The 25,459-nt window shown below is 42.8% G+C and overlaps 1 protein-coding gene and 1 non-coding gene across 8 annotated transcripts in view; one reads left to right on the forward strand and one right to left on the reverse strand.

Moving 5' to 3' along the window:
- Positions 1–23,481, forward strand: part of Patj (PATJ crumbs cell polarity complex component) — a 344,745-nt gene extending 321,264 nt beyond the window's left edge. For 5 of the 7 annotated variants that reach the window (XM_078026375.1, XM_078026376.1, XM_078026377.1 and 2 more), the window contains 3 exons: positions 979–1,085; positions 5,086–5,209; positions 8,951–11,094. In XM_078026375.1, coding sequence (XP_077882501.1) covers positions 979–1,085; positions 5,086–5,209; positions 8,951–9,097 — 378 coding nt within the window. In that variant the 3' untranslated portion in view covers positions 9,098–11,094. Of the gene's footprint in view, positions 1–978; positions 1,086–5,085; positions 5,210–8,950; positions 11,095–12,914; positions 12,980–17,446 lie in introns of those variants that run through there. The other 2 variants (XM_078026378.1, XM_078026379.1) reach the window with 2 other exon arrangements.
- Positions 8,720–8,792, reverse strand: Trnaa-agc (transfer RNA alanine (anticodon AGC)). The gene has a single exon. It is a non-coding gene; the product is annotated as a tRNA-Ala (tRNA).
- Positions 23,482–25,459: the final 1,978 nt, after the last annotated feature.

Raw genomic sequence — 25,459 nt, forward strand, 5'->3', positions numbered from 1 at the left:
AAAAATAAACAAAGTAAAAAAAAAAAAAAAAAAGGTTTTTGACCAGGTGCCTTGGTGAACACCTGTAATCCCATCAACTTAGGAGTCTGAGGCAGGAAAATCAGAAGTTTGAAGCCAGCCTCAGCAACTTACCAAGACTCTAAGCAACTTTGTGAGACGTATCTCAAAATAAAAAGAACTGGGGATGTAACACAGTGGTAAAGTGACCCTGGGTTCCATCCCCAGTACCAAAAAAAGTGGGGGGATGCTTTTGCAGATTAGGCCTATAGAGTCTTCTGAGGGTTGAATGTGGGTTGTGAACACCAAGGTGCTCATGAAACTGCAATCAAGCAGCAGGCACTTGAGAGGAGGAAGAAGGCTGCAGGCCCTAACAGCCCAAGAATCAGGCTTGGGCTACCTGAGAGACACCCACTAGAGATGTCAGGTTGGTGCTTGACTATGTGGGTTTGGAAGTAGGTAAAAGGAGGATCCAGGGATTATCATCACTTAAGTGGTACTTAAATTCGTGAAACAAGACAGATGTCTGAAGGAACATATTAAGATGGGAAAGATAAGACTAGATGCTTGAGGACTGAGCCTTGTGATACTTGGATAGTTCAAGGTTGGAAAGATATGAAGGAATGGCCAGAAAGGTGAACAGGAAATTAGGAAGGTGTGAGTCCTGAGAATTATTAAGAGAGGATGATGTGATCCCTTTGAATTGGTGTGAGTGTACTATATAAACCACCAGAGATATGAAAAATTGAGCTCTATATATGTAATAAGAGTTGTAATGCATTCCACTGTTATGTATAAATGAGAGAGAGAGAGAGAGAGAGACGGAGAGAGAGAGAGAGAGAGAGAGAGATCCCTTGTGAATATCTAGGTGCTACCTATAGGTTGGATGAGATGAGGACTGAGGACTGCCCACGGTGCAGCCTGGTCTCCCTAATTCTCTTCTGCCAATGATGACTTATCTTGTTCTCACTTCCCCTCCAGGTTGTAGCAGATACCAATATAAGTGCCATTGCCACTCAGCTTGAAAACATGTCTACAGGCCACCACTGTGGCTCACCCACTGCTGACCACCCTTCAGAAGACACGGAGTGAGTATTCAAGATGCAGAGGGCTTCTTCTGTGTGTGGGCCAAGCTCCTGAGGACTCTCCCCGATGCCAAAATATGCCCTCAACAGGAGAGGAGAGGAAGTGCACGGTCCTTTTTCCAGCTCCTAGAGGAGGCATTAGGGTTCCCTTGCTTCCCACAAAGCTCTGTTTCACCATATAAGCTCTTAAAAGAGCATCTTTGAAGGGCCTGCACACACTGCTCTGGCCACTTCGACATGGTCCCTGTGTCTCCCTCCCTAAGAAACCACAGACCTACACTCCCAGTGTACCAGCTTTCTTGTGCAAGGAACCATGTTCCCTCAACTTTCTAAGCTAAAATTTTATTCTGAGATTAAATCTTGTCATATTTGCTGCCATATTTCATTAAGATTCATCATTACAGTTATAATTGTTTATTAAAGAGGTGTTTAAATAAATGGGTTTGCAGACAGTATTTCTCCAGGCCTTATTTGTAAAGATCTGATTAGGTGGTCTACAGAAGAATCAGAAACCTGCTTTAACAACTTCCCCAGGGTGATTCTGAAGCAGTGCAAGAATATGCATGCTTTGAGAAGTCCACCTAATGTTATTCCTTAGTAATACCAGTGCCTGGTCACTAGGAGGTGCTCAATAAATGTTTGTTGATTATTCTCAATAGTTTGTTTGAAGCATCTCATGATCACAGCCTTTTGCAACTTTTGAGGGGTAGTTTCATCAATTTAAATAATCTTTAAGGGTTTTTTTGTTTTGGAAAGACTGTTAAATTAAGTTCATTCTACTTTCTTCTAACTATAAGAATAACATATGCCATTGCCTGACATGGTGACATGTGCCGGTAATCCTAGTCACTTGGGAAGCTGAGGCAGGATAATACTAAATTTAAGGCCAGCCTCAATAATTTAACAAGACCCTCAGCAACTTGGCAAGATCCTCTCTCAAAATCAAAAAAATGAAAAGGTCTGGGGATGTAGCTCAATGGTAAAGCTCTCTGGATTCAAGCCCCAGTACCAATTTTTTGAAAAAAGCAATGTATGCCATTAAAAAGTGTGACAAGAAAAATGCATTTTCAAGGTACAACAGCCCTTTAAAAGAAAATCGGGATGGTTATAGAAGAATAGTGTGTCTTAATATCCTTTGATGTGGCTATGGAAATAGAGGTACCCTTGTACTCTTGATTCCTGGAAAGTCAGAAACCACACTAGCACAAAAGAATTTAAAAATCATTCCTAATCCCCCACTGCTAACATTTGGAGATTTTTTAAAAAGGAAAACTAATTGATTGGAAATATTAGGATATGGTGAGATAAATGGAGACAAACTCCATGTGATGTTACCAGTTAAAGAATAGAGCCTGGCTCCTCCCCTCCCCCTGCAAACACAATCCTCATTGTAAATGGGCACAATTATGAAGGCTTTAATGATTTGGTGCCCCCAGGGCGTCAAACACTGGCTTTGGGCACCTAGGTTCCCATTCTAATATCCTTGGAAATGGGGACTGTGTTTGAAAGAGGAAACATGAATCAAATACGTGTCTAGCCAGCGCTCACAAGGCCACAAAGTGGAGACAGGTGGAGCCTTATTCATGACGTCATTACTGTTCAGCCAAGGGGATAATTCATCCTTATTTCAACAGACATTTACTGAGCGCCTAAGGCCAGGCACTTTACAAATGCTAGGTCCCAAGGATTCCAACATGGATGTAGGTAAAAATATTGCCCTACTCCTTAAGGAGCTGCCAGAGAATTGGAAAAATAGGCCATAAATCCACAGTTATGAAAGAGGGGTCAGTGTAGGCGACCTGAGTGCAGTGAGGGAGGGCCCTGTGACCATGGATATGGGTATAACTCAATTAGGGAGTTAACTCGGGGAAGCTAATACCTAGTCTGAGTTTTGAAAGAACTGGAATAAGCAGGGCGACATTCAAAACAGTTAACAGTTTATATGGCAATTACTGCAGATGCCTGCTTCAGACCATGACTACATCAATAACTGGCAGCAGAGGGAACTAGCTGAAAGTCAGCCCCAAAACAAGCCACGCAGAATTGAGGAGGGAGAGAGGGAAGAATATTCTAAATCAGACAGAACCGAATATTCTAAGGTCACTTATATTCCATTTTTACAAGTTTCTCTGAATACATGAATGGCTGAGTTTACATCAAATGACTCTGCCTCTCAGACATGCATGCTGCCACAAAACAAATGATGCTGCCCCTGTCAATTGTGAACCTCCAAACCAGGTGTAGTGGTTCATACCTGTAATCTCAGCTACTCGGGAGGCTGAAGCAAGAGGATCAATGTTTAAGGCTCGCCTCAGCACTTAGTGAGACACTGTCTCAAAATAAAAAAGTGGAAAGGGCCAGGGATGCATTCCTGGGTTCAATCTCTAGTACAAAAAAAACGTGAACCATCCACCATCAATAAGATCATAGCGGGGCTGGGGCTTATGGCAGAGTGCTTGCCTCAGTAGCACATGTGAGGCACTGGGTTCCATCCTCAGCACCAAATAAAAATAAACAAATATAATAAAGGTATGTTGTCCATCTACAACTACAAAAATTAAGAAAAAAAAATCATAGGGCCTGAGATACCAGAATTCTTCAGGTTCTTACTCTTTGAATAATAGCATTTGGGAATAAGAAATTAGTATCACCTGAGTTTAGATTAAATTATTGGAGCCTACAATGATAACTTAATTGTTAGCTGTGTTGTTTCTGAGAGAAAAGACTTCCACACTGGTCGAAGCTTTGAAAACCTAAATTGTGCATTTGAAACAGATTCTTTATCCATTTTGCTTCGTTTGGGTTTCTCTCTTCTGTCCTGGACATTAGTTCTCATCTACATGGTCATGATCCTGAGTTTGTGACAAGCAAATATAGCATACTGGTGTACTCAGGTGACTGAGATGAAGAGTTGACACCAGGTAGAGGAGAAAGATGGCCACATAAGGCACACACCTATCATCCCAGCAACTCAGGAGGCTGAGGCAGGAGGACTGCAAGTTTGAGACCAGCCTCAGCAACTTAGAGAGACCCTTAACTTAATGAGACCTTGTCTCAAAATTAAATAAAAAGCAATGGGAATGTAGTTCTGTGGTAAAGTACTCTTGGGTTCAATCACCAGTACGAAAACAAACAAGACAGATACGTAATTGCAATATGGCACAATGAGGACCATCCTGGAAATTTGAACCAAAAGCAAAGGGAGCAGGTAGAACTCATCCCCTTGAGGCAGTAGGAGGGCCTTCTATTGGAAGTGTGTTTTGAGAAGAAAGTTCCCATCCTAGGCGAAAGTAGTGGGACAGGTGTGCCCAGGGCACGCAGGCAGGAAGGGGCAGTAGTTTCCTAAGCTAACAGGCTGCCATTACCTGTTAAGGACATGAGGCCACCTGAGGACAGCAGTCTCCCACCTGGCCGATGAGACACTCTCCCTCTCTGTGCCATGCACATTCAAGATAGTTCCCTTCAGCTCTAAATAGTGCATTTAAGAGTTTAAAATCAAGAATGGAGGGAGAGGGTGCTTGTGCTTGGACAATTTCAGCATCATGACTTTGTTTCTAATTAGAAAACAGTGGATTTTATGCAAGAGAAACCCTAAACCATCAAGAATATTGTTATCCAGATGTGGTGGCACACACCTGTAATCCCAGCAACTTGAGAGGAGGATCATGAGTTCAAAGCCAGCCTCAGCAATTGGCAAGGCATTAAGCAACTCAATGAGACCCTGTCTCTAAATAAAATACAAAATAGGGCTGGGGATATGGCTCAGTGGCCTAGTGCCCCTAAATTAATCCCTTGTATCAAAAAAAAAAGAATATTATTGATGAGTTGGCATGTCATGAGAAATTTAAAAATCAGTTTCTAGATTGCTAATATTATGATATGGTAAACTTACCTTCATAGCTTCGCAGTATGAAAGTCTCTCTCAAATCTGTGCTCTTCCATTAATATGAAATTCCCTCTCCATACCTATTCTCGAATTAAACAGCATGCATTGTGCTTTCAGAACACCTCCACCTAAGATTATTACTTTGGAGAAAGGCTCTGAAGGATTGGGGTTTAGTATTGTAGGGGGTTATGGAAGTCCCCATGGAGACCTGCCAATTTATGTCAAGACTATATTTGCAAAGGTATTTTTTTCCTTTTTACTGTACTTTTTTTTTTTTAATCAAAACTAGGTGAGAATTTTTTTTAAGTGCTTTGTGTTGCTTTACTTTGGGTTACCCCTGATGTGTGCATGTCTGCATAGTTCATGTGAGTTTTATAAGAAATCTCTACACCAGTGAGAGAAAAGAGATTTTACAATAATAGAGTCAAAAGAATTGTCTTCGGATTCTCTACAGGATTTGCTCACAGACTTTAAGGAGTGTCTTCTTTCAGCAACAGTTTAGGGAGCAGCACCACATTCTTTAGAAGCTGGCCCTGTAGTATTGGTCTAGGGGTCTAGATTAGAAAAAAGATTTGGCATTGTCTTTAAAGAAAAGATACCATGGCCAGCTCAGTACTAGAAAGACCCCGAGTTCCATCCCCAGAGCTGGAGAATGAAAGAGAGAGAGAGGAGAAGAAGAAAGAAAGAGAAATGTGTCAGCCACCAAAGGTCTGAGGCAGAAAGCTCTCTACAAGCCTCAGATCAGTTTAAGAATATAAATGGCTGCACATCACAGAAAACCTCAGGATGCTTTAGATCTGCGTGGTTTCTTTGGTCCACAACTCTGCCAAAGAGGTAACATGTTAGACTAATTCTGGGGAACACCATGTTTTTTCAGGCATTAAACTACTTCCAAAAATCCTAGTTAATTAGTAAGAGGCTGAGATGTCCACTTCTACTGCTGCTTCTAGAAGGCTCTTAGAGTCACTATTTTTAACTTAGAGTTTTTACACTGGAATTTGTTAAGTTTGAAGATCTCTGAAAAGTGTTTGGTGTTGATATTGCAACCTTTGTCTCGTGGGTTTTATCACAATCATTTGTTTATGAATTGATCCAGTTGTCTGACTGCTTTATTTTCAGTGGTAGAGCTTCCCTGGGTTCAGTCCCCATAACACACACACACACACACACACACACAAATACACACACACATACACACACACGTACGTACACACACACACAAATAAAGGTGTTCAAAAGCAGAAATCTTTATCTTAAGGTCGATCTGGTCTCTTTCTAGAAAGTTATATTATGCATTAAATATAAACTTGTTTTATATGTGCAGAGCATCACCTTTTAATTAGGCCTGCCTGAGGCCTAATATCAACCCTTAAGTCATTTAGCATTTGCTTCTGGACCACACTGGGCAGCTGCAGATATCCCCATCTGTTTCATCCTGCTGGGGTGCCTGTTAAGAAGGCATATTATTATTATTCCCAAACACACACTGTTGAACTGCAGGTGGGTGAAAGTGGAGAGAGAAGGCAGCTCAGAAACATTGTGGATAACAGTGACACCCCACCTGCTGACACCTACAGTAGTTAAATCACACATTGACCATCCTTCCCCTAAGACATGCTTAACACTGCAGGAGGCATGACCATTCTTCTTATGTGGTCATTGTGATACTTTGCTTTTGAAAGAGTCAGCTGTAAAGGTGGTGGGATGGCTACAGAGTGAGCTCGGTCCCCCATGATTTGGCAAGTCCTGCCACCCACCTTCTCCTCCATGGAGGCCCTCCAGGGTGTTCCTCATCACCGGCTCACTGTGGCCACATCAGCCATGGTCCAGAGACAGGGCTAGTTAGTCCAAAGTGAGTGCATCAGACTGTTCCCACTGTACCTATCTGCATGTTCACAGAGGCCAGTGGGACAGGAAGCCAGATCACCATGAAATGAAATAGCTGTGTGTTGCTGGTGTGCTTTTTAAAGCAACTGCCATCCATAGGACAAGACTAGTGGGTTTAATGAATGGATTGAAGCTCACACAGGATGACCTTTTCAGAGAGCCCCACAGGCAGTGGCACATCTGTAATCCCAGCAACTCAGGAGGCTGAGGCAGGAGGAGCACAGTTCCAGGTCAGCGTGGGCAACTCAGCAAGGCCCTGTCTCAAAATAAAAAATAAAATGGACTGGGGATGTAGGTCAGTGGTGGAGCGCCCTGGGTACCGCCCCCCCCCCAAAAAAAAATGAGGCCTAGGGATAAACTCAGGTGGAGCACTTACCTAGCATGCAAGAGGGCCTGGGTTTGATCTCTTGTGCCGAAAAAAAAAATTTTTTTTTTCTTTCCTTTTTTTGTTACACTAAACCAATATGTCTGAATTTTAAAGTTTTTTATAGAGAATTAAACCAAGAACTAGCAAAAGAAAAAATTTTTCCCAATGGTCACCCAGGCTGACATTGGGTTTATGATTATCCTGCCTCAGCTTCTTAAATAGCTAGAATTAAGGGTTCATCTGGCTCCCCCAAAGTAATTTTGAATTGTCTAGTAATTCTGATTTTATTCCCTGAAGTCATGTATGGGATCCTGTCTTTACTTTAATGCCACTGACACTTAACTTTCTTAAAGAATTTGAATGAATCTGCAAATTATTTAATTTTGGTATTCCTCTACCCTAGTGTAGACCTGGTTCGAATATTATTTTTTTTTTTAAGAGAGAGTGAGAGAGGAGAGAGAGAGAATTTTTAATATTTATTTTTTAGTTCTCGGCGGACACAACATCTTTGTTTGTATGTGGTGCTGAGGATCGAACCCGGGCCGCACGCATGCCAGGCGAGCGCGCTACCGCTTGAGCCACATCCCCAGCCCCTTGAATATTCTTTACTGTACAATTCATACAAGAATTTTCTACCCTTTTTGTTGTTTAGAAGTTCTAGGAAATTGCCTGAACACCACTGGCCCTCCATGCTGCCGTGGAGCACAAGAGCATCCTGGCTCAGTTTCTGATGGACTCTGGCCAGGGCTCGGTGCCTGTGGCCCTTGTTTCCCCAGCACTTTGGCCTCCAGTAGAGGACTTTTGGCCCTGATTTTCAAGGAACTTTAACAGTTATCCCAACAGATAGAGAAAGCCTCCTATAAATTATTTTCTAGGTCATTTATTCCCTTACTCTAATGCAGAACATTTCTAGTAATATCACAGCATTTTTAGATACTCAGTTTTAGAATGAAAAAAAAAAATCCGTGTTTCACTTGCTTTGTTCTTTGTTCCATTTTGAAGAGCCAGGCATGACTGATATGTAATAAAAGTAGTCATTTGAAAACCTATTTAGATGATCAAATATGAAGTTGAAGCTTTTGAATAGATTACAAAGTTTTACAGATGCCACACTTTTATATCTATAACAGCTTTATTGGGGTATAATTCACATACCATGCAATTCACCCATTTAAAGGCTACACTTGCTTTTGACAGATGACAGTTCTGATGGCTTAATAACGCAATGGGAACCTTACATGAAGATGGTATTGGCAATAAGACTAACACCAGACTCAATTTTATCTGCCTTCTCTTGTATATTACATTTCCATGAATATGACATGATATGACATCCAATCACATTTAATGCTGAGTATTGAAATAAGGTTCTACTTCTATTAAAGGGAATGTAAGTGTCAGTACATTTCTATTGGTATGTTATTTAGATGATTCATAGCTACAGTTTCTATACACCCACTATTATTCAAACAATATATCCTACATTTCTTTTTTTTCTGGTGGTACTGGGGATTGAACCCAGGGCCTTGTGCATGCTAGGCAAGCACTCTACCAACTGAGCTATATTCCCAGCCCCCATTTTTCTTAATTTAAAATATTGCCTAGAAAAAAAAAAAACTTTAGTTTTTTAAGTTACTCCTTCACACAAATACAAGTTAGAGGTTTTAATATTAATGTAATATTAAACCATTTCACTCTGGATTAAATTGGAATGTTTTTTGTTTGTAGGGAGCAGCTGCAGATGACGGTCGATTAAAGCGAGGTGATCAGATTTTAGCTGTTAATGGTGAGACCCTGGAAGGTGTCACTCATGAGCAAGCTGTCGCCATTCTAAAACACCAGAGAGGGACTGTAACCTTAACTGTGCTGTCGTGAGCCACAGGCCCTGATCACAAGACAGATCCTGTTGTTTAGAATATCCATAGGAAGATGAAGTTCAGGGTGAAGATAAAAGGCCATCTCAAGTAAAATTTACAATGTTCTTACCATCTCGTTCTCTCTGCTCAGGAGACAGGCTGAGGTTCCAAGTGATTTTTCCCAAACCAACAGTCATCTGCCTGATTTTTCCCCAGCTTCTGTCACCTCTGGTGAAGTTAATTTCTAAAGTCTGAATGAACAAGTCTTTTCTGTTTTGCCTGTACCATCAATGTTTGCCAATTAGAAGTAACTGGTTCTGATTATATTTGCCGAAATTGGAGTTAACAGCCTCCTGTTCCTTACCCCTTCTCTCCCCCCGCCCTGTTCAGACAGATGCCTAATAGCAGCTCAGATCTCATGTGATGAACAGAAGCAAATGCTAAGCCACTTGTCATCTCACTCATGATTTACTTGTGCTAATTGTCTCTTCAAGTAAGCCAGCAAACATTAGCAGTGAAATTAATTCCCCCATGACGAAAGACCCATATTCTCCAAAGGGAAATTACTATACTCTCTTCTAGATGACTTATAGTCAACTAAGTCTCAAATTCATTTCTCTGGGTGAAACTTTACATGTTAGTCATTGGTGATTTTGATGAGTCAATTTGCAGACTGTAATCTCCTAAAGATTCTGAAAGGCTTTCTAATTGCTTTCTGAGCTACAAAAGTGCACACCACTGAGCAAGTGCTCCTTCTTGACAAGAACAATTAACCTCCATGTTCTGAGTTCTAACAATGCTAACAGGTTCTAGTCTGTGAAGTTCATCTGGAGTTAATGGTGTCTCAGGCAGCATCATCCACACCCCTCAGTCTTCACATGAGGAGGTAGAAGCCCCAGAGGTCACCAAGCTTTGCCTCAAGTCAGATGAGCTCTGGGTGGCCTTGGCCTTGTGCAAAGGACAATGACTAGTTGGATTATCCTCCCTTTACCTCCATACCAGCCCACACAACAGCACAGACTGTAGGAACTAGGTGGAACTACATGCTTTGTCATTAATAACTGAGCAAGCAAAGTGAGCCTAGGAACCAGCAGAAGGAAACACCTGGCTGATGTTTCCTGGCCCCCAGGGTGCCTCTCTTTTGCTGAAGTTTGATATGCAAAGAAAGCAACTACAGAAGAAAATATAATCCCTATAATGTTGATTATGGGCCTTCTTGTTAACATATTAGCAGGAAAAGGGTGAAGATGCTTCTTAATGAACGTTCTAGGGTCTTCTATAAAAACTTACCATGAAGGATAAGTATCAGAGTCAATAATAGAAGTAGTTCAGCACTATTTAACTATAAGACAATGCTGCAAATTGTTCACAGTAATTACCAAAATTTAATGGGCTTTAATTTAAAATCTTATTTAATAAATATAGATTTTGCTGGGTGCCATGGTGCATACCTGTAATCCCAGCCACTTGGGGGGCTGAGGCAGGAGGATGGCAAGTTTGAGGCCAGCCTCACCAACTTAGTGAGACCCTATCTCAAAATTAAAAAAAAAAAAAAAAAGGACTGGGATGTAGCTCAGTGGTAGAGCACCCTGGGTTCAATTCCCAGTACCACAAAAATAAGTATAGATTTTAATTGAAAATTATCTTTGAGTAGGTGTAATCACAAAGTGCATTAACTCTTGTTGGAATACTTTGTGGCTATTCCAAAATATAGAGTGCCTAAATTTTCTGTTGAAAATGTATTTCATGACTGGTATTGAGTTTTTCAAGATGATACACAGCTTTTCAAATTTCTCATATATCCAGGATCTCACCTTCCAATGCATGAGAAGCCACCAGCCTCAGAATGTTCTGTTTTAACCATGTCTGTAAGAACACCTCAGGCAGCCAAAGTGAAGTGAAGCCCAATGACACTTGAAAATGCACCTTAGATAGATACATATGCACATGATTCTTTTAAAATGTAATTCTGCTTAATTTTGATGGAATAGCCATTAAATAAACATTTTTAAATAATCCGTGGTTGTTGTGTTTCTTTACACGTTATCCTTTGGGGTCACACTATTGAAAGCCTCTTAAAGGAATTGTGATACTTGTTGCTGTTGTAACTTGGCGGAACTAGTCCTTCTCATAACCTGGTTATGCCTCTAATCACTAATAAATAATTGCCTTCCCAAAAAGTTTTACTTGTATTGTTCTGTTTTGGTTTGGTTTTGTATCAGAATCTGCTGACAAGGTGAGAGGATAGGAAGATGGAAATTTATAAAAGTATTGGTCTTAGAGCCACATATGTTGCTCCAGCCTCATCATTTGGGTCATTTAACTATAGTGATGATATCACTGATTGGAGTTAGAAAATAAAACTTCTAAATTCATGTGTGAGATGTTTCTAAAGGTTCTAAATAAATGTAGTTGACTAAGGAGCAGAATCTTTTTATAGGTGCAAAAGTTTGTGCATCTGATTTTGTGTTTTCTTCAGTTTTTTGTTTCCTAAAAGAAAAAAAAAAAAGAACTTAAATTTCCACAGGGTTTTTCAGTGCCCTATTAAAATCTGGAATCCACTAATAGTGTCCCATGTATTTCCTGCTTTAGAATAGGTGCTTTACGAAGGAGTCCGTGCAGGAGTTCAGAGGTCAGGTCTTGGCCTCACACTGCCTGAGTTTGAATCCCCACACGCTAGGTATATGACCTTGTCCATGTCATTTCATCACCTTGTGCTTCAGTTTCTTCAATTAGAAGCAGGTGGGGGCAAGCACTGTAATGATTAAAATCCATGTGCAACCTTAGTGCTGTACCTGGCTCATAGTAAATGTCATATAAGTATTAGCAAAAGCATATCATTAATGAAGATGACCTGAAAATAGTCACTTAGCTGGCAATTAGTGGTTTTAATCAGTGATTTCCCTTTCTTTCTTTTTTCTTTCTTTTTTCTTTTTTTTTTTTTTTTTTGTGGTTGTTTTGGGTTTTTTTCACAGTACTAAGGGCTGAACCCAGGGCCTTTCTCATGCTAGACAAACACTCTGCCACTGAGCTATATCCCCAGCCCTGGTATTGACCATTTAAAATTATGTATGTTTTGCTAGTGAGAATGTGAAGAAAGGGGAACTCTTATACATTTTTGGAGGGAATGTAAATTAATATAGCCATTATGAAAAAAAAGGATGGCATCACCTCAAAAAACTAAAAATAGATCTACCATGTAATCCAGCTACTGAGTATATTTCCAAAGGAAATGAAATTAGTCTATTAAAAAGATGGCTTCACCAGGCGTGGTGGCATGCACATGGTCTGTAATCCCAGCGACTTAGAAGGCTGAGACAGGAGGATCGCAAGTTCAAAGCTAACCTCGGGGGCTGTGGATATAGCTCAAATGATAGAGTGCTTTCCTCGTATGCACAAAGTCCTGGATTCAATCCCCAGCGCCACCAAAAAGAAAAAAAAAAAAAAAAAGCCGGACTCAGTAATAGTGAGGCACTAAGCAACTCAGTGAGACCCTGTCTCTGAATAAAATACAAAACAAGGCTGGAGGTATGGCTCAGTGGTCAAGTGCCCCTGAATTCAATCCCCAGTACCCCCCCCCCAAAGGAAAAAAAGTACTGCATTTTTATTGCAGTACTATTCACAGTGACCAACATATGGATGCCCATCAATGGATGAATGAAAAAATATGCACAGTGGAGTATTATTCAGCAATAAAAAATGGAATTCTATCATTTGCAACAATGTAGATGAGAGTGGAGGATATGTTAAACAAAATAAACCAGGCATAGGAATAAAAATACTATATAATATTTTGGATTTTTAATTTCTATATGTATGTATGTATGTATTTGCAGCACCAGGACTGAACCCATGAGTGCTCTACCAATGAACCTCATCTCCGGCCCTTTTTACTTTTGAGGTAAAGTCTTGCTAAGTTGTCCAAGCTGGCCTCAAACTTTCTACCCTTCTTCCTCTGCCTCCTGAATTGCTGGGATTACAGGTGTCACCTCCACACCCAGTTAATTTGGATCTTAAATGTCTCCCAAAGGCCATGTGTTAAAGGCTTGGTGACCAGGCTGTGGCACTATTGGGAGGTGGTGGAACCTTTAAATGGGTCATACTGGAGGAAAGCTAGGTTATCGAGAACGTGTCCTTGAACCCCTTGGGATATTGGAACCCCAGCCCCTTTTTACTTCCCAACTGCCGTGTGGCAAACAGACTTCTGTCATGTGTGCTAGCTGTGATGTACTGTGCCACCACAGGCCCAAAGCAAAAATACCGAGTGACCATGGACTGAAAGCTCTGAAGCTATGAGCCTCAGTCCCCCACGAAAAACCCTTCCTTGTTTTAAGTTGTTTATCTCAGGTAATTTGTTGCAGTGACAGAAAACTAAACTCCAATGGTTCTACTCACTTGTGAAAGCTAAAATAGTCAATCTCATCAAAGAAAAGAGTAAAAAGACCAGAAAAGGGAGAGGGGCAGGGATAGGGAAGTCAAATAATTGGTACCAGAATGCAGTGAGGACGAGTTAGTTCTGGTGTTCTGTAGCACAGTAGCATAACTAGAGTTTACAACATATCCTATGATATATTAGAGCCAGACACAGTGGAGCATACTGTAATCCCACTACTCCGGAGGCTGAGGCAGGAGGATCACAAGTTAGAGGCCAACATGGGCTGTGGGGGACCAACCTTGCACGTGACTGAGTCACACTCCCTGGCTGGGTGCTGAGGTGCTCAGTCTCAGAAATGTGGCAGAGCTTTCCCCACCCTTCTTGGGTTCGAGGGTCAGTGCATGGGTGTGTCTTGCTACAGCCCTATGGATGAAGCTACGCTCACCTGTTCCTTTGTAATATAACCCCTTGCCCTGTTTAGTATAGAATCTTCCATGGAAGTGCCTTGTGTGTGTCCCCTTCTCTTACTGTGCCCTTGGGTGTGGCCTACTCAGGTGTCATTCAACCTGCTGACAGTGGACATCATAAAGATACTCAGCCCCCTGAAACCTGACCCCTTGCCTCATTTGAATAGCTTCCCTCAATAAAAGGGGTCAAAGCTGATCATGGGACTCAAGAGGCTGACTTCTTTGACAGTGACAGGGAATGCTCTCTCTCTTCCTGCGGACCCTTAAGGTCAGAGGAGCTGTTACAGCAACCCCAAAGACAAAGGTACTTGTGTCTCTTGTGTGGTTATTTTGCTCAGCCCAGTCAGCCCAGTTCAACTGGAGTGACCCCTGAGCCTTTTAGTCACGAGAGCAGAAACCCAGCAATGAGCAATTTAGCAAGACCCTGTAAAGACAGGGTAGGATAGGGTATAGAAGAGACGTAGCTCAGTGGTAGAGCACTTACTTAGCATGAGCAAGCCCTGGGTAGAATCCCCAGTGCCACAAGAAAAAAAAAAAAAATGAACCAGGGCTTCCACCCTCAGCCATGCCATCAACTCCATAGGCCTACTCCCAAGGAACAAAGCAAGGCTTTAACCCAGGTGGAATCCCAACAGCACTTCTTCCTTTCTTCATTCCCTGTCACTGTCAAAGAAGTCAGCCTCTTGAGTCCCATGATCAGCTTTGAAAACAGGAGATATCAGATTCATCTTTATGTGAATTCCATATGTACTTTTCAAATACTGTATGTTCCATCTGTTGGCATGGGGTGGAGGGTTGTTAGTTTTGGGTTTTTCTTTTTCTTTTGAGGGTGTGGTACTGGGGACTGAGCTCACTGAGCTCACACTTGACCACTGAGCCACATCCCCAACCTATTTTGCCTATTTTGTTTTTTATTTAGAAGGTCTGACTGAGTTGCTTAGCACCTTACTTTTGCTGAGGCTGGCAGTGAATTTGCGATCCTCCTGCCTCAGCCTCCAGAGCCACTGGGATTACAGATATGCATCACCTCACCTGGCAGTATTGTTACTTTTTCGTCTGGGATATTTCTGTTTGTTTTGCAATGTTGGGGATCAAAGCCAGGGCCTTGAGCAATACTGTGCAAGCAACTCTACCGCTGAGCTACACCCTCTATACCCTGGGGTCATTTCTTTTATATCTTCCATTTCCTTCCTCATCATTTTCAAGTTTTCCTTTATGCCAGCAAACTTAGAGTAAAAAAACCTGATAATAAATATCTAATAGGAGTTTGGAGTCTTTGGCACAACTATTCAAATTTGCTACTGTAGCACCATAGGAAAAAGGTTAGATATATATGTAAATGAATGAGCTTGGCTGTGTTCCATAAAACCACAAAACAGTGAGCCAAATTTGGTCTGTAGGCCATACCTGGCCTCTGTTTTATGTACTTGATCATACTAAAGATTCTGGTCACCAGACACAATGGTACATGCCTGTAATCCCAACCAATGTTCAAGGCTGGCCTCAGCAACTTAGCAAGACCCTGTCTCAAAGAGTAAAAAGGACTAAAGCACCCCTATGTCCAAACCCCAGTACCAAAATAAAACAAAACAAAACAAAACAAAAAACCTTTTCTACTAATTCTGACAATTTTGGTCTGCTTCTATTGTTTGATTTCTGTTGGTTTTATTTTCTGATTATGGATTGACCTTACTTTTCTTCTTTGCATGCCTGGTATTTTCCTGCTGAGTGCCAGGCATTGCAAAATGTATATTGTAGTCTGCTATAATTATATTATATTCCTTTAAATAGCATCAGACTCTTCTTACATGCAGTTAAGTTACTTGCAATCAGTTTGGTCCTTTCAAGTTTTTGCTTTAAAGCTTTCTTATGTTGCCTCTAGTGTAGCCTTTAATTTAGGGTAAAGTTTGGGCTGGGATGTTATCTCAGTGGTAAAGCACTTCCTAGCAGGTGCCAGGTCCTGGGTTCAGTTCCTAGCATTGCAAAAATAAAATATAAAAATTAATGATTTAGGGCTAGTTTTGCTCCACTATTAAGGCACTATCCTGAGACTTTTCCCCAATCCAGGCATAGTATGAGATCTTTCCAGGAGGAATAGGCTGATAGCTATCCAGGACTTGTTTCCTGGTGGTTCTTTCCTGGCCTTGAGGAATTTCCTCTCATACATGTTCAGATGAGTATCCAACAAAGAGCAGATCTCCACAGCTCCTCTCTGTGGGTAGGTTTCTCCTGTCTAGTACTCTTGCCTTAGAAAATCAAGCCACTATCAAGATTCGTGATATTTATGTGAGATAGCAGGGATTACAATGATAATACACATGCTATAGTAAAGCATGAGCATTTTCAAAGATGTTGAGGCATGAGGAAGTTTTTAGAGGTCAAAGGGGATAAATTTGCAACAACTACTAGATACAAATTTCATTATTGGTCATGGAGACCTGAGCTGGAATTGGCATCAGCTCATTGATGGAGGTTGCTGGGCAAATGTTCTATCAAGAGCATCTTATCTGAATATTAAACTTTGTTACAGAAATCTGTGTATATGCGCAAGGGGTGTGAAGCACGGAGTGTGTATAGAACAGAAAGGAATTTTCTGTGGATCTTCAGAAAGTCTTTATCTCAGAAAGGCAAGCTAGAATTGTCCCGCTTCATAATTTCCCAACGCTAGTTTTGTTTGAGACTCCCAAGAAAAATTTCATCTTGGTAGCTGGGTGCAGTAGCACATGCCTGTAATCCCAGCACCTAGGGAGTCTGAGACAGGAGAATCATGAGTTCAAAGCCAGCCTCAGCAACAGCAAGGTGCTAAGCAGCTCAGTGAGACCCTGTCTCTAAATAAACTACAAAATAGGGCTGGAGATGTGCCTCAGTGGTGGAATGCCCCTGACTTCAATCCATGTCACCTCCCCTGCCTCCCCCCCAAAAAAAGATGAATGCAGGGCTTTTTTTACCATCCAACTGCAATTTTCTTTTGAGTTGCTAGCCTACATACCCCATGTTTACCGTAATCATGCTAATGTGAATTGAAGTTTGAGTGATTAAATATATGAAAAGTCCATTCACTGCAAAGAATCATTTTGCAAGGCAGTTACATTGGGTCTAGAGAACAAAATTATTCAAGAAATTCTCCAACTGGTGGTGACAGCACATGCCTGTAATTCCAGTGGCTCTGGAGGTAGGAGGATCCTGAGTTTAAAACCAGCCTCAGCAACTAACCAACTTACAGAGACCCTGTATCGAAATAAAATATAAAAAAAGGCTGGGGATGTGACTCAGTGCATAAGCAACTTGGGTTCAATCTCTGGTAAGAAGAAGGAGGAGGAGGAGGAAAGAAGAAGAAGAAATTTTCCACATGTTCAGGTGTTTAGGTTCAAGGAGGAGGAGGAATTCTCCACATATTTAGGTGTTTAGTTTCATTTTAGAATCCATGAGCCTTAAGCTGCTCTTTCTTGAAAACACCAACCTTCGAAAGACACTGGCAAATGGTTTCTTTTTGCCCTAATCACCTGCAATGCCCTTCCTGCTGCAGGTTGCTGGATTCCAATAAGAAAGTCATCCTCAGTCCCTGCCTGGAGTAAGTCAGAACCCTTAGCTGCATCAGCAAAGGTGTGGAAAGACTGGAGGTTCTGGAGAGTGGACATGGGATACTCCTGTGAGGCCAGCGAGAGGATAAAAATCTCTTCCAGGTCCACCTGGATAGCCATGTGTGGAAGCTGCTGTGGCCAGAAGACCCAGAGAAAAGAGCGCATCTCTCAGCGGGATCCAGCCGCCATCACTAGGATGCAGGGAGACACTGGGACATGGGAGAGTGGTTCTCCAAACATCTCCTTTTCTTATACCATTGTTTTTTAAACTTTCTAAACAACTGAAACTTTTTGCTCCGTTTTTCTCCACCAATTTTATAGCTTATTTATACTTAGATATTAAAGTCAACCAGAATAGTAAGACTATGTGTAGGGGGAGGAGAGCGAATTTGATATAGGGTTTTACTAAGTGGACTAAGTTGCTTAGTTCCGCACTAAGTTGCTGAGGCCGCAATTGAACTTGCAGTCCTCATGTCTCTGCCTCCCAAATCACTGGTATTCAGATGTGGGCCACTGCAACTGGCCAAACTACTCTTTTTGTTCTATTGAGGCCTTAAACTGGTTGGAGAAGGACCATCTACATTATGGAAGGCAATAGAAATCCATTGATTTAAAGGAAAATGTCATCCAAAAACACCCTCCAAGTTGACACATCAAATTAACTCTCCCACAACATCATGGAACCTTGAGCAGACTCCCTTAGGAATGGTCTTGCCTTGGGTAAGCATGGAAGTCTTGTATATTCTTATATTCAACACCCATTCAATCCCTGCCCCTCTAGTATCCACAGCTGTTGGGCAGCCCTGATCACTGCTTCTACCTCCCCAGAAGCCCAGAGCAGATAGCTGGAGACCTGTCCCTCCACCCAGAGATCCTATATACCCTTAGATACTAATCAGGTGGCTTTTCAGGCACGTGGGGCAATGTCCAAACACAGCATAGTTGAGGGGCCCTCCATGATTTCACTTCCATGGAAGTCTCCAGCAGTAGGTTAACTCTTGTCTCATAAAACACAACCCAGGACAAGCTGAGCTCTCTCACCATAGGCCTTTGTGAGCACTATCCCTGAGCACTGAGGGCAGTTCTGGTGTACCATGGACCACCATCATCAGTGTCATTGGGAGACAAGTACATGTATGCCCTACTTTGGAACAACTAGGTCAGAACCTCTAGAATGGGAACTGGAAAGGAGAGGGAGAGGGAAGCAGCATACACATGTAATAAAAGTACACTGAGATGAGAAAGGAATAGCCTGGATCCCTGGCTGTAAAGAGAGGCTTCTCGACAGCCCCTGCCGCCAAGCCTCATGTTGTTGGCGACCCCCCCAACCAGGTCGTTAACAGACAAGTGTCAACAGGTGTTCTGATGATCACCTAAATTTGAGTACATTAGGCCCTCATTGCCCTTTCTACTTCCAGTCTGTGGCCTTTCACAATTTCCAGGTTCTTTTTGAGAAATGCCAGTGGACATCAATTATAGAAGCAGATAGGAACACAGGTAAACCCTAGTCATGGCCTTCCTAGCGGAGGTATGTTACCCTGGAGAGCAAGCATCACATTGAGTCTGCAACTATATCAACATTTATTAGCAGCAGGAACAACATACAGCCCCCACCTATCCAGAAAGCCCAGCAAGCTACCCACACTGTTTGTTTAAGGCAGATGGTTTTTGATATTTTTTTCCTCCAGTACTGGGTATTGAACCCAGGAGCTCATGTATGCTAAGCAAGATCTCTACCACTGAGCTAAACCCCCAGACCTTTTTTTTTTTGTTTTTGAGATAGGGTGTCACTAAGTTGTTTAGGTTGACCTTGAACTTGTGATCCTCTTGCTTCAGCTTTCAAGTAGCTGGTGCCTGGCAAGACAGTGATTCATAGCCTCTGCTATGCATTAAAATCACCTGGGATATTTTAAATTCCCATGCCCAGGCTACAACCCAGACTACTCAAATGGGAACTAGAGAGAGGAAGAGATACAAAATTTTTGTTTTGTTTTCTTTAAGCTCCTCAGAGGATTCTCAGGGGCAGCCAGAGTTGGAAATAACTGTTTTAGAGCCTCCCACAAACATTTGGCTTAAAGGCTTCAGTCCCAGGCAATTACAATAATATTTTCTATCCAATCAGGTACGGGGAGGGGGGGCCTTTGGGAGAAGACAAGCAGAACTGAGGGTGCCAGTTCAAGCATCTTCATAGGGTAGAGTCCAGTCCAGACAGGGGCCACAAATCCCCACAAACTTCTTCAAGGACCTCCAGCTGAGGTGTCATCGCCAGCTGCAGCTATAGGCGCTTCATATGGCCGCGCGGGGGCGCACGAGAGGCGCTGCGATTCTGGGTCCCTGGAATCTAACCCTCCAGCTGGAGAACAAAAGTACTTTTAGGCCAGTCCTCAAAAGGAGGGGAGAGGGAGGGCAGCACACACGTGTAGTAAAAGAACTCAGAGAAGAGAAAGGAATGGCCCTGGAGCCCAGGCTGTAAAGAGAGGCTTCTCCTCCGCCCCTGCCGCCAAGCCGCCTCCTCCCCCAGCCAGGTCGTTAACAGACAGTACAGGAAGGTGGACATGGAAAGGAAAGTGATCACAACACTCAAGTGACCAAGAGATCTTTGTTGCAGCAGTGCAAAAGAGGAGAAAAAGAGAGAGAAAAGCGAGAGAAGAAAGAGCAAGGGAGAGCTAAAGCAAGAGAGGGAGACAGAACAAGAACAAAAGAGAGAGAGAGAGAGCAAGAGCAAGAGAGAGGGGCCCTGCAGGAGGGAGTTTTTATAGCCCAAATCTTATGGGGTCTCTGGGTCTGCAAGCTGCATTGTTGGCACAAGAGGGGTTAAGTGTTCAGCCTTGAGCCCGGGCTTGAGCATTTGGACTTGAAGCAAACAGGTGATAAAGAACTAGAGAGAGGGGGTTTGAGTGGCCCGGTCACCCTGCAGCTAACTTTGTTTGGCATGCCCTGCAGACAACTTAATTCAGCCTGTCCTACACCTAACAGACATGATCTTCTTACCTGTGGGACTTTGTTCCTGCCTCTGACCGAGATCCATTGCTTTCCAGTATGCATTTTTTCCATTAGCCATTTGGGTCTGTTTGGCCCTTGACACTGAGCAGTAAGGTATAAACGTGAGGCTTCAGGGCTTGGGCATGGATTTCAGTCCTCAGGTGTCCCCAACCCCACGCTTCTCTTGTCCCCTCCCAAGACCTGAAAGAACTTTTCATTTTATTGTGTATTTAAAGCACTCAGTGCAGTTGTAGGTGGACTGAAGAGGAGGAGGAGGAGGAGGAGAGGGAGAGAAGGATAAGGAGGAGGAGAGGAGGAGAGGGAGAAAGATAAGAAGACTGGGATGTAGCTCACTGGTAAAATGCCCCAGAATACAATCCCCAATACTAACTATTGAACAGTAATTAAAACTGATCTTTAAAATCCAGAGACTCCTGTGGGGCGCGGTGGGGCATGGCTATAATCCCTGAGACTCTGGAGGTTGAGACAGGAGAATCACGAGTTCAAAGCCAGTCTTAGCAACAGCCAGGCACAAAAAACAGCTCTGTGAGACCCTGTCTTTAAAACACAAAATAGGGCTGGGGACTTGGCTCAGTGGCTGAGTGCCCCTGAGTTCAATCCCCAGTACCACCACCACCCACCCCACCAAAAAAAAAAAAAGTAGAGACTTAATTCCCGGTTTGGTGGCCCATGCCTATAATCTCACAGTTTGGGAGACTGAGGAGGTAGGATCACAACTTCTAGGCCAGCCTCAGCAACTTACTGAGGCCATGAGCAACTTGGCAAAAGACCCTGTCTCAGAATAAAAAGGCCTGGGGAGGTGGCTCAGTGGTAAAGTTTCCCTGGATTCAATCCTCAGTGCTCCCCCCTAAAAAAACTAAAAACATATAGGAGGTACAACGCAATTTTTTCCTGCCTTAAGTTATTTATTACAGGTTGACGATGTGTCAATTTCAAGAGATACAAAACTGAGTAAGACCATTTCCTGGGCTCAGCTTGCTGAGTCATCTGGGGAGGCAGATGGGAAACAGGGATTGCAGGAGAGGAAGACAATGCTATTAGAGAGGAGGCTGGAATACAAAGAAGCAGGGCCAGGGAGCATGCCTATGGAGCAAGGGTCAGGAAAGCCACCTGCAGAGGCTGCAGAGCAGTAGGAGTTAACCAGGTGGCCAGAGAAGTGATGGGGGTGTGCTTCCACATGGTGTCCCTGGAAAACAGCAGCATTGGAGAAGAGCAGGTTCCACAAACCACCCAAAGTCATATGTGCCTCCAGCATGAGATGTGAGAAGCCTGCAGTTCACCCCTGCAGCATGACGGGGTCACTGAGGTGTCTTCATGTGGGGAGTTTTAGTCAGATTTGCCCTTTAAAGCAATGAAGGTTTGGCCTCCATAGCATTGTTTTGTGGTTGTTGTTTTGGGATGGTTATTTGTTTATTGATTTTGGTGCTGGGAATTAAACCCAGGGTCTTGGGCAGGATAGGTGAGCCTTCTACCATTCTACCTCTGATCTAAACCCTCAGCCATTGTGGTATCATTTTTTTTCTCAGAGTGTGTTCCATAAACAGTTCCCATTAGGATCCTAGATAGGGGCAGGTGCACATTTAGACATCAGAAACTCGCCTAGCGTGATGGCACACTCCTGTAATTCCAGCAACTCAGGAAGCAAAGGCAGGAGGATTGCAGGTTCAGGCCAGGATCAGCAAATTATAGGGACCTTGTCTCAAAATAAATAAATTAAAAGGGAGGTGCAGCTCAGTGGTAGAGTTCTCTGGGTTTTATCCAGTACCAACACGTAGAATCTGCATTCTACGTGTTGGTACCTACTTCCTCAGGTGATTCTTCATTGACAATGCACACACACGTGCGCGCACACATACACACACACACACACACACACACACACACACACACACACACACACACCAAATTACAAAGAACCTCAGATTTAGCAACTGGAAAAGCAGAGGAAACCCTGCATCTAATAATTGAAGAACCAGAAGTCTACAGAAAATGTCACATCATCATGACCAGAAGATGGCGTAGATTTTCCATTTACCTGATTTCATGAGTGGCTATAAAGATGGAAATCTTGTTCAAAAGACATTGCTTGATCTCCCTGCCTAAATCCAGCAGAGGGCCCCCCAGAAATTGTGATGACAGACAAGAAACTGGAAAGACTGTGGGTGTTTGGGTGGGGTGTGCTGGGGATTCAACTCAGGTCTACCTGAGCGCTAAACACATATCCTGCCCCTGAGCTGCACTCCAGCCCCAGAAAGACTCTTTCATAACAGGTGGGAACAGCCATTCATCTCCACAGAAGCCTCTTGTTTAGAGAAAGATTACCTCATAAGGACCTGTCCTCTAGATTAGAATAGTACCAAGCCCCAAAGGAAATCTCTAATCTTGTTCTATTTGGGCTGCAGAGTCAGGGTGAGAAGAGGTGGGTCTCTGTAGAACTTCTGGCCTCCAGCCCTGGAAAAAGAAGAGGCTTCTAGACCCAGGGCAAGTGCAGATGGCTCCACAGGGTCCCTAGTGATCCACCCACCAGTTTTTCCTAGTTCCTATTTGAGTCCTGGTGAAGCCAGATTTAAAATTAGGTAGTCAGTGTAGTTAGGTAAATCCGGGTCTAATATTGAGTGAAATCTAAAATGGAGGCCATGCTGGGAATGACTCAGGGAAAACACAGGACAATTCATGGAATGTTAATGAAGTCCCGAAAAGGCCCTAGGCCAAAATCCACCTCCAAGAAGTGTTAATCAACAGCCCCCCGACAGATTTGGAGATAGCCCATCCCAGAGAAGTGATAAGCCCATCCCAAAAGTCCTTCCTGCCCGTTTGGCCCACCTGTGTCCTAACCCTTCCAACCTACATTCCATCACCAAAACTATAAAAAGGGGAAACAACCGCACTTCCATGGATTTCACCTCTTGGGTACCCTTCTTCCTCCGGGAGAAGTCTTTTCTGCTGTCCTTTAATAAACTTCTAATTTCTACTCTGACCTTGCCTCGGCGTGTGCTTTTCTGGTGTTATTCTTCAACATTGGGGAAGCAAGAACTCGTCACCGGTCAACAGCGGTAACACTGGCATCCATAGGGCTGCAAGCAGAGCCACCACCTTGGCACCAATGCTGAGGAAGAGGTAAGTAGTTGTGGGTGTGCAGCAGCCATATCTGTGCAAAATGCCTTGTTCCTCTACACTCAGCACCTTCTTTGTGTGTGTGTGTGTGTGTGTGTGTGTGTGTGTGTGTGTGTGTGTGTAGCTAGAAATCAAACCTACGGCCTTGTTCGTGTGAGGCAAGCACTTGACCAGCTGAGCTATATCCCCAGCCCTTTTTGTTTTGTTGGTTTGTTTATTTGGTACTAGGGATTGAAGCCAGGGGCACTTAACCAATGAGCTACATCTCCAGCCCTTTTCTTTATATTTCATTTTGAGAACAGGATCTGGCTAAATTGCTGAGGTTGACCTTGAATTCACAATCCTCCCACTTCAGGCTTCTGAACTGCTGGGATTACAGGTGTGGACCACTGTACCTGGCTCAGAGCCCTCTGATGAATTCCAAAAACTCTTTTCCAGATTTCCCTGCAAACTGGGCCAACAGCCTCCTCTGCCGTTCCGTGTTGCTGCTGCAGTTGCTCACCTTTATCTTTCCTTTGCTTTCTTCCTTTAAGTACTGGGGATTGAGCCCAGAATGTTCTACCACTGAACTACATCATCAGCCTTTCTTATTTTTTATTTTGAGACAGTCTAGTCTCACTAAGTTGCCAAGGGTTTTCAGAGGTTGCCCACACTGGCCTTGAACTTGTGATCTTTCTGCCTCTGCCTCCTCAGTTGCTAGGATTATAGGTATATGGCATCAAACTCAGTTTCAAAAATGTTCTTTATCATAACTTTTAGTTTCAAAGGATATAATTTTCTAGTGTTTTTTATGTCATGAACATACTTTAATGTATTTTTTTTTTTTTTTTAGTCAAAGACAGATTTAGTCCAGTGGATTTCTGGGAAATTTTCATCATATAACCCACCCAGTGGACGTCATATCAGAAAAACCCTACTTTCTGTGGGGAAAGGCTGGGCTTCATATTTCAGTGAAATAATAATGTCTGTACATCCTGGGCACATCTATCTCACTTCTGATTCCAAGTCCAGTGGAAAGGTGAGAGTCCAGAATATGCCACCCCAAATTAGGAAGGACTCTTAAACTGAAGGCAATTAAGAAAAACTGGGGTTGTGGCTCAGTGGTAGAGCACTCGCCTAGCATGTGCAAGGCCCTGGGTTCCATCCTCAGCACCACATAAAAATAAATAAATAAAATAAAGGTATTGTGTTCAACCACAACTAAAAAATAAATATTAAAAGAAAAGAAAAAAGCAGAAGTGGGAGGCTCCTCACTTATCTGCTTAGAAACAGAACATAGATTTACAAAGACAAATATATCTACCCCACCTGGCTGCCCCCACCTGTTTGCACCAGGCAGAACAAAGGTTAACTTGCTGTGCACAATTTAGGACTCTTGCCTGCCTGGAGACAGTACCCAAGATTATGTTAATAAGCTTAATTAACTAGCTGTTATCTACCACTCATCTGCTATCACCTGCACAGACATATAGAGTTGCTGCCTCTCTAGACTGAAAGCCTTTTTGTTGTTGTCTTCTCATGGCTAAAATGTACTGTTCTTGGGGCTGGAGTTGTGGCTCAGTGGTTTAATGCCTAGCATGAGCAAGGCCCTGGGTTCCATCCTCAGCTCCACATATAAAGAAAGGTATTGTGTGCAACTACAACTAAAAAAATAAATAAACATTTTAAAAAATAAGTAAAATGTACTTTTCTTTGTGGAACATACTATGTAAGCTAGAACTGGCCACCACATCTGGTTTATGGCTCAGTTCTCCAGCTCTCAGTTTGCTTCATGCTATAAATCTCTTGAGGGCTTTTAATCCTAAATCTTGGCTAAAATCTTCAGGTTTTAACTGTTGGCC

The sequence above is a fragment of the Ictidomys tridecemlineatus genome, chromosome 11 (assembly GCF_052094955.1).
Source record: "Ictidomys tridecemlineatus isolate mIctTri1 chromosome 11, mIctTri1.hap1, whole genome shotgun sequence".
NCBI classification, from domain to species: domain Eukaryota; kingdom Metazoa; phylum Chordata; class Mammalia; order Rodentia; family Sciuridae; genus Ictidomys; species Ictidomys tridecemlineatus.